This window comes from Acyrthosiphon pisum, chromosome X, assembly GCF_005508785.2.
Source record: "Acyrthosiphon pisum isolate AL4f chromosome X, pea_aphid_22Mar2018_4r6ur, whole genome shotgun sequence".
Classification (NCBI taxonomy): Eukaryota; Metazoa; Arthropoda; class Insecta; order Hemiptera; family Aphididae; genus Acyrthosiphon; species Acyrthosiphon pisum.
This window is the reverse complement of record NC_042493.1, coordinates 55,926,359-55,936,308: the sequence shown is the minus strand read 5'-3', so window position 1 is coordinate 55,936,308 and position 9,950 is coordinate 55,926,359. Positions and strand designations below refer to the sequence as shown.

At 28.6% G+C, this 9,950-nt stretch overlaps 1 protein-coding gene across 1 annotated transcript; it reads right to left on the bottom strand.

The window, feature by feature from the left end:
* Positions 1–496: 496 nt before the first annotated feature.
* On the bottom strand, positions 497–4,226 carry LOC107882650. The gene is made up of 7 exons (XM_016801290.2): positions 3,225–4,226; positions 3,040–3,116; positions 2,779–2,862; positions 2,351–2,437; positions 2,008–2,267; positions 1,768–1,927; positions 497–633 (listed from the first exon to the last, which is right to left on the bottom strand). Exons 5-7 carry the CDS (start codon positions 2,230–2,232, stop codon positions 497–499), a joined length of 522 nt encoding a protein of 173 aa, XP_016656779.1. The 5' UTR covers positions 2,233–2,267; positions 2,351–2,437; positions 2,779–2,862; positions 3,040–3,116; positions 3,225–4,226.
* Positions 4,227–9,950: the final 5,724 nt, after the last annotated feature.

Here is a 9,950-nt window from a genome sequence, read left to right as displayed (position 1 = left end):
TAAATGTTTATTTAACATTTAAAGTTAATCAAGCTCATTTAATAAATATGAAAAATTGATTTAGTATATACGTTTTAGGTTAGTAAAACACAGTATAAACATTAGTTGAACAGAAAAAAAAATGTTGATATTTAGTTTTCAAAAAAACCTTTTATGAATATTTACGACCAACGTTGATTAAATGTTAATAATTAACGTATTTATTTAATCTTATAAATGTTGAATTGACCTTGATAATAGATTAATTATTGGTTTTTATTGTACCAATTTAATTAACCCTACCTCAGCTGCAATTATGCTTGTACTGTAAGGTTATATAAACTGGATGGTTATATTTAATATATAACTGGTAGGTACATGAAAGATATAAATACTATTGTTAGTATAGGGTTATATTAAATTAGTTAGAACACATATTATTTAAATTCACTTTGTTTATTATAATATATTATAATAATTAGTCAAATCAACTAATATGATTGAAACTATAAAAAAATTATTTATTGGATTTTGTAGAAGTCTTTTGTAGAAGTCTTTTTATGGTAAATGGGGCTTGAACCAAAACATATTTTATGGTTTCTTCAATTTCATCTTGGCATACATTTTTAAATTTTCCCTGTTTTTTCACAGCCTCTGAAATTGTAAAGTTATATCATATATTATACATATATTATTGTATAAATAAGTAAATTATGTGGATAAGCGCGAGTAATAAAAAGCTTGTCCTTGTCAACTACATAACAATTTGGTAAAGTAAAATATTAGCAACTATAATTCAATTATCAGTAAATAAGTTGTGTTTCTTAATAATACAATTATGTATTATCTACGAGGTTCATAAATAAAATGTCTAATTAGTTACCTATTTAATGTTTAATTAAATTAGTATGTATTTAATGAATTTTTAATAAGATAACTAACTGAACTAGTCAATCTAAAATGCATAAGTTGTATTGGTAATGTATATTACAATGAATACGCAATATGCATATATAAATTGTGAGAATAATAAGAATTCCTACAATTAATTATAAATCTACATTCTACTGTACAAAAAATATAATTTATTATATATTATTGTTAGCATATAATTAAACGGGACTCTTTTTATATAGATGCAGTATATATATACCAAATAAAATAATGCATAATATATTATATTAATTAGATAATAAATATTTTAGGTTATACAAAATCATATGTCATTATGAGACAGATTTTCCCATTCAAATGTATTTTAATATATAATATATTATATAGTATGTATAAATATATAGCGTACCTATATTATATTCTAGTAATTATTTGGTTTACTTTACTTTATTTATCAAAATAAAAAAATATTTATTGACTATATCTAATATATCATTAAAGTATGTAATGTGTATAGGACAATAGTCGCATGCTTGCAGTGAATTATAGATTGTAATTTTATAAATACTCTATTCAACATAAGAAAAGACCCTGGTGGTTAACTTGTACCCAAAGATAGGTATGACTTTGGCTACTAAATTGAATATGTAGAGGAATCCGTAATCAGTATATTTAGAGTATAAACTGATTGTCACCAATAAAAATTATAGTTACACCTAGATCACTTCTTATATTATGAATAGAGTATATAAAATATCCAAAATATTTGGACAAAAAATGTATATAGTATTTCTAATGACAATATATTATTTATAAATAGTATATATAACATTTTAATATAGGTATTATTACTGCAAATATTTTATATGCACAAACATAGAATTAAAATCTTACCAAATATAACAGAACAAATGCTCAATGAACAAAATGGAATATTTCCTTTTTTTCCATTGTAGGAATAGTGTTGCAATAGTTCATTGGTGCACAATTTTGCCATTATTCGCCGTACCATTGCTTTGGTATGTTTCCCACCTATATATGTAAGTTCCTTAACCTAAAAATAAATTTGTTTTGTTCTTTAGATTAATGTACTATATTTTCAATTTGCTAATTATTACAAATTATAAATATTACCAAACATGTTCTAAATTCGCTATCACCAGCAATTTTGTCTTCAAAAGTTTGTAAATCTGTGATATTATCAATTGGTAATGAACACTCATTCAACATGTTAATTGAAATATTTTTGTCATAGACCCGAGGCTGATCTCCTAATTGTAACTGTATTGAGTCTAGACGTTCCAAAATAACTAGTTGACTGCTCTGAATTTGTTTCAATTCTATTTTCAGAAAAGCCATATTTTTGTTAACATAGCTTTGGAATTCAATATCTCCTGGATAACAAAATATAAATTTTTAATAAGTACTATTGTATATTATGGTCGTAACAATTATAAAATTTATAATATTATATTACCTGCAGATTGATTGACATTAGAATTGAAACTCGACAATAAGCCTTCTGAAACATTATTGCTTATTTTCGAAACATATGGCTGGTTATCTAAAACAATATAAGACATATTAAAAAAAAAAAAAAATTATAAAATTATAAAAAAGTAATGAAAAATCAATTTACAAAAGACTTATTTATACAAAATCAAACTGTAATCAACCACACAATCTAAATAATACCAAAATTATAAATAATCTTGTTCCTAAAAATGAAGTGTATTAACCAATTTAAGCCATTGATTTTTAAATTTAGTTTTTCATATATTAAATAATACTAAAAGTAGTTATTATTATAGTAATGATGTTTTTAAAGTATTGAAAAAATTGTGTAAATATTGTACAGATGTATCAGCTATTAGTAAATAATATAAAATTATGTTAGATAGTTACCACTACTTGTGTTACGAAGAGTATGAACTTCACGAGGTTCTTCCAATTCGTCAGAAATGGTACTTTGATTCGATACAGGGGTACCTTATTATATATTATAAAATTATCATTAGTATTGAATTATATACATTAAAAAAAAAAAATAAATCCACTTGTAGATCATTATTTAAAATTAATTTTTTTCATATAGGTAGCCAATATTATATTATATTGTAAGGTACAATAATATTATTATATAGTAATTAATAAACAACAACTCACGTGATATTTGTTCATTTTTTTTATTGTAGTAGGTGTTTTATCAAAATAGGAAAGTTGCCTCACGATTTTGTTTTTCTCTGTAAAATATGCAATATTAATAGATATATAAATAAACAATTCATTTTTAAAATAAATATATACATACATATTTTTTATTAAATATACTTATAATATTTAACAATTACCATTTAGATTTTTGGATGATGAACTATTACCATAAATACTTCGGTCATCAACTTGATCAGTAGATTCATTTAATTTGTGTTTTGAAACTACAAAAATGAATTGAAAAATCAAGAACCATTATTAGGTCAATTTAAATACAGTACTTAAATGAGCAAAATATTTAAAATACAAATTACCTTCATTTTTTTTTGAAGATGATAGTGGTTTAATTGGTGACCATCCGTAATGCAACTTAGATTTTGTGTGTTCAATTATTTGTATCGGTGAGTGTTGATTGTTTGGAATATTTTTGTCATCAGTTTTTTCATCTTAATACAAAATAAAATAGCTTAAAAAAAGTTAACTATTACCTGTATATAAAATATATTTATTTTACCATAAATAGGCATTGATGAAGTTGATGATGCCGGTGAATTCATAATATTTCTATTTTTAATGCTGAAGTTAAGGAAATCATCATCATCAGTATTTGTAAAATCTGACCTATATCTAGCATCATCTGCTATATCTCTAGCCTTTGTTAGTGACTCTATATAAAATTTTACGATCAACAATTAGTAAATAATGAACTAAAACACTGAAATTATATTTTTAAACAAGTTACCTAAATTTTTTTTCAATACTCGTACTTTGAAATACTTAAAATCAATTTCATTGGACATGTGTTTATTTTGAATGTACTTCATAATACATGCTTTATTGTTGGGCCAAGCACATAATTTAACTCCAATTTTTTTACCATTCTTAATCCATGTACTCGGTACTGCTTCGACCGAGTTTTCATTAGTAAAATGTACTACTGAGTAGGATGCCATTGTTGTATAATTTATCAATTCTTACTTAAAATAAATAAAAACAAGTTTCATATTTAAAGATTATAATTTAATTATAAAAATATTCATCGGGCTAAACATGATGTTTAAAAGTGTAGGTAATAATGTGTAAAATAAAAAAGATTATTTTTACAGAATACAAATGTGCACTATTTAAATATCACATTAAAAATTATACACTTACACAAAATCAATAAATTCATTATTAGAATGTAATATAGGGATAGCAATTTTTACATTGTTGGAGTCATTTAAAATCATATATTTATTTAGTTTTATTTCTTGAATATTAATTATCATATAAATATTAGATAAATTTGCAACTACGGCTATACCCAAAGTTAAACTATTAATTGGTTTAACAAAAAATGGTTCAATTGTATTAAAACATTTAACAATAAGTACATTTTTAGAACTTTTGCTAGAAATATTTTCAACTTAACAAATATTTAATTTCTCTCTGCATTTAAATCCAATATAACAGTTTGAACTAGAATTAATATTAATTTTGAATAAGTTATTCATTATCATAATTTTAAATTGAGGCCCAGAACAATGCTCAACTAATGGCCCGTCATTATGAGGTTTTTTGAACACTATTTCCTTATTTGATGATGAGGAAATTTTAGGCTCAGTAAAGGTTAAAAATTCTTCATACCTATTGACAACTTGCTCTAAAGGCTTTTCAAATTTACGTACCATTTTTTTTAAAGACTTTAAATAATTTTCAAAGGGAAAACATGAGCAGTTATCAAGCGATCCATATTTACGGTAATCATCAACAATGTGCAACAACCCATGGATATTATGACTCATATATGTTTTCCATATATTTCACCAAATTTATCTACAAAATATGTTAATAATCTTTCTGTAAAATTAATCTGTTTTATGTCAACATTTGGAGTTAAAAGAATTCTGAAACAAGTGTGTAAGCATATAAAATGTGAGTAACATACATCACTAAGAATATTTTTTAAAACAACCGGACCGGTGTACAAAAGGAATAACCTATATTCTGTAGCCTTCCATCTTAGAATTTCTGTAAGGCTTCTAGGAGTTCTAGAAAAGTCATAAGTCATATTAGATTTTAGGGATAAAAGATGACTGGAAATTGTTTGTATTTTTATATTTTGTAATCGTACCGATAAGGGAGAATTTTTCATATGGCCTAACCACAATAAAATAAGTTTTTTTGCTACTCCTAAACACACAAGGTGCATATAATCAAGTGGAAAGTCATTAACTATATCAACGTTAGGAATTTCAGTAATTAATGATATTTTATCTGTCATATGATGTTCTTCGTCAAGTCGGTTTAAAAAATCTAAGTGTGTCCTTTTTATAAATTTTGTTTCAGGAAAGCAAACCCTTCTTTCAAAAAAAATACCTTCAGTAGTACATTTCGTACAGGAATAAAAACCATTGTGACCCTTGCATTTTAAAATAAAACTTTTAGCAGGTGCATCACAACAAAATCCGTTAACTATAATGTGCTTTTGGCCAAAATTTGTAAATATACCATTCATAGACAATTCTTTGAGCTCATTTATGAAACTTTTTAAAAATAAATTACTTTCTAGAGGTTTTTCATAACCCCAATACAGACAAATTAGAAAAACATAATGCGAATTAAACAACTGAACACATCCAAGAATAGGCCAAAATACACTACATGAACTCTTTGTAAGAGGTAACCCATCAATACCTATAAGTATTTTAATTGATTCATCATTGAGCTGCACATAATTACTCAAATATTTTATGCCTTTAGCAATACCAAAATGATGATAACTCCCCGGGGGAACAGATTGTATTTCCATTGGAAGATTAGAATTATTATTTTTTAGTATAGTTCTAGCATCTATTGGAATATTACTAAAACACCTATGTGATTTTAAAGACTTTAACAATGCAGACAAGGCACTGTTAGTAATATTATATGTGACTGCCCATTTCGTAATCAATTTAATTATTGGATCTTCATTATCATTAAAAAAACTAAAATGATTCAACTCCTCGTCATTGGTATCATCACTATCAGAAACAGCTGTATAAGATATATTATTATCATCAATGCATTGTGACAATGAAGGAAAATTAAGTTCATCTGAAATTAAATTTGATACTTGACTTTCATTATCGACAATAATATTATTACTAACATTGCCTTGATGTTGCTGATGTACAGTTGTATTATTTCTAGATACATTTGAGTGTGGACAAGTTCTATAAACATCAATTATTTCAATTTCTTCTAAAAACCTACGGCGTTTAGTTGACAGACTATTATGAATTTGACGAGACATAATTTATTAATGTAAAATAATGCAATAGTTTAGTTAAAATTATTAGAAATTAATATGAAATGTAATATAATAGGACCTAGGTAATTATAAAAGATATAACAGCTGGTAAGTACCAATATACATAATAGGTACCTATAACAAATTAAAATAAAACATAAATATTATTTTAAAAGTAAAATTTACAAGAATCTAAATAAGGATTGAACAAAAAAAGTATGTTATAGATACGCCTTTATACCTTTATTGTATAGCACACGTACACTGTTTTGTATAATATTCTGCTGATAACTTGAGGTTAACCTGTAAAAAGTATTTTAAATAATTATAGAATTTATGTTGCGCTGCGACAGATCTTACAATTGTCTTTGGCAATTGTCTGCCGCAACTTGCGTAGGTAGGTAAAAATAAATAAATATCAACACCAATAATAAATAATATAGGTACTTGAGACGACCAAAAGAAATTTATTTGATGGCGAGAGTGGTTAATTAAGGAAAAATAAAGTGGAACAAAACGATTAAATGCAAAAGAACATATTTATTTATTGACACGCGCCGAAACTTGGCAAGCGGTGTCGATCAACTGAAAAAAAAATAAAATACAAAATATGCTGGTCTGCGTTGTCGCAGCGGTCGGCCCGTATCGACAGGTCGACGCATACCGACGACGTAGACAAAAATAAAATCGCCTTATCGGCCGGTCGGCACAACGCGCGACCGGGTACACACACAATATTATACAACAGTAATAATAATAATAAATCACTACAGTTCGGCCAATCCTGACATTTGTTCGACTCGAACAAGGTAGTAGTAATAATTGAACAATATTTTAAAATATAAATAATTGAATAATAATAAATTGGATAACACAAATATTAAATAATATAATATAATATTAAGAAAACGTTTTATCTCAGCGACCAGCTTATGTAGGAGAGAAAAAAAAAAAAAATTAATTAATGATAAAAACAGATTTACTTTTCTTTTTTTTTTATAAATGCGTATATTAGAACTTGACCCACATTTTCATTCTGTCCGGGCCAACGATAGTCTCGAAAGGACGTTGTGTTACCTGAAATCCGTCTATATCACCGATAACGTATCTGTCGTGGTTCAAAACCTTACGTACCTACTATATACGGACCTCGGAACTTGGGTATTAATTTCTTGTTATGACCTACTGTGACATCTACGTTAGTAATCATTACGTAATCATTCTCTCTGTAAACCGTCGGAGTCTTCCGTTTCGAGTTATATTGAGCTGCGTTACCCTCCTGTGCTTTCTCTATGCATTCGGCGGCTATTGTTCTCACTTCATCTAGGTCTACACAACTCGTATTTATTTCATTATCTAATATTAGCCTTATCTTGTCGTTCACTATGCCAACCTGGTTTACTCCAAATAACAGAACACTCGGACTCTGACAAGTCGACCTATGTATGGTATTGTTAACTGCAAACTCGACTACATTTAATACTCGGTCCCATTTATTCGTAGACTCAGATAGTTTTGCTAACATGGGTACGACAGATTTATTGACAATTTCCACCTGACCGTTAGCCCTAGGTGTTCCTGCGGCAACTAACACTAAATTTACGGATTCGTCTTCCAAAAATTGTTTAAATGCTGCGGACGTAAAAGACGTGCCACGATCACTAATTATTTTTCGCGGCTTCGAATATGTTTGAAAATAATTACGTAAATGTTTTATTACTTCTTCCGTTTTTGTGCTACGACATGGATATAATCTAACGAATTTTGTGAATGCGTCGATCACGACAAAAATGAACTTGTTTTTGTTTCCCGTTTTCTCCAGGGGACCCAGGTGATCTACGTGTATTGTTAAAAACGGTTTATCTCCTTTCGGGATATAATTAAGAAAACCTTCTTTTTTTCCACTAGGAACTGTGAATTCGATACATTTTAAACAATTATTGACATAATCGCGTACCTTTGTTTTCATGTCTGGGAACCAATATACGCGCGAAATATTTTCGATTACTTTCAATAAGCCAACATGTGCCATATCGTCGTGACACGTACGTATGACGTTTGACTCCATAGACTTTGGTACATACAATTTTACATTTTTATTTTCTTTCCTGTATACCAGTCCATTGCGTAACTCAAATAATTTACTATCTTTCGTTAATAACTCGTCCCTAATTTTAATAATGTCATCGTCTGTATTTTGCCTAAGGGCAAGTACTTGTTCGAATGAATTAGACTCTAAAACTAAAATGGCATGGCATCTACTGAATGCGTCTACGTGCTGCATATTTTTGTTCGGGCGGTGAAATATGTTAAAATCGTAGTTTTGCAAAAATAACGCCCACCTGAAAATTCGTGGGTTTATTTCTTTTTTACTCAAAGTGAGGCGAAAACTATCGCAATCAGTCATGACCTTGAACGTTATGCCCGCTAAATAAACATGGAAACGTTTAATAGCATAAACTACGGCTAGACATTCTAACTCGAAACTATGAAATTTGGACTCGCTCGGGGACGTGCGTTGACTAAAATAGAATACTGGTTTTAATATGTTGTCTTTTTGTTTTTGTAATAATATTGCACCGAACCCTGACGCGCTTGCGTCACAATGTAACTCCGTATCTGCGTCGGGTGAATAAATAGCCAACACTGGTGATTCGGTCAGCGTTGTACACAAAAATTTGAAAACGCTTTGTTCCTTATCTCCGAACATAAAATGTGTATTTTTCTTAACGAGATCATAAAGTGGTTTAGCGATAGTCGAGAAATTAGGAATAAAACGGCGAAAATAGCTGGCTAACCCTAAAAATTGTCTTACTTGTTTTTGGTTTTTTGGAATCGGATAGGTGAGCATTGCTTCAATGTGTCTTGAACTGGGACGTACACCGAGCTCATTAATTAAATACCCGAGGTACTCGACCTCTTTAAAACCAAAAGAACATTTATCTAACCGGAATTGTAAGTTGTGTTTTGCCGCCAAGCGGAAAACTTCTTTTAATATTGTGAAGTGTTCAGTATAATTTTGGGTTGCAATCATCATATCATCTAAATATACTAATAGATCGCCCCGGCGGATTAACTCGTGAAAAACAAACTGAATAAATCGACCGAATACTCTGGGCGAGTTGGTTAATCCAAACGGCATTTTTACATATTCATATTGTCCTAACGGTGTTACGAACGACGTATACGGGATAGATTTTTCACACATACGGACATGATGGAATCCATTCCTTAAATCTAATAATGTGAATATTTTCTTTTCACGTAATCGATCCAATTGATCGTCTATTAGAGGTGTCGGAAAATTATCTCTCACTGTTATTTTATTAAGTTCTCTATAATCTATACACAACCTATAGTCTCCGGATTTCTTTTTCACCAATACGATCGGGCTGCTATATGCACTGTTACTCGGTCTTATCACTCCCTCAGATAACAGCTCGTCTAAAATAACACGTAACTTATTTTGTTCGCTGTATGACAGGCGTCTAGGGCGAAAAGAAATGTGTTGTTCATGTTTAAGAATAATTTTCATATCAAAATCTACATTACCGTCGTGCGATTCTACGTTTCCTTTTAACACATT

What these genes read in the sequence shown, in the direction of transcription:
- LOC107882650 (XM_016801290.2), bottom strand. Translation starts at nt 2,232, where the DNA reads ATGGCTTTTCTGAAAATAGAATTGAAACAAATTCAGAGCAGTCAACTA. An exon ending in GCGAATTTAGAACATGTTTG is followed by an intron (nt 1,928 to 2,007) that starts GTAATATTTATA and finishes ATTTATTTTTAG; the next exon opens with GTTAAGGAACTTACATATAT. An exon ending in CATTTGTTCTGTTATATTTG is followed by an intron (nt 634 to 1,767) that starts GTAAGATTTTAA and finishes TTACAATTTCAG; the next exon opens with AGGCTGTGAAAAAACAGGGA.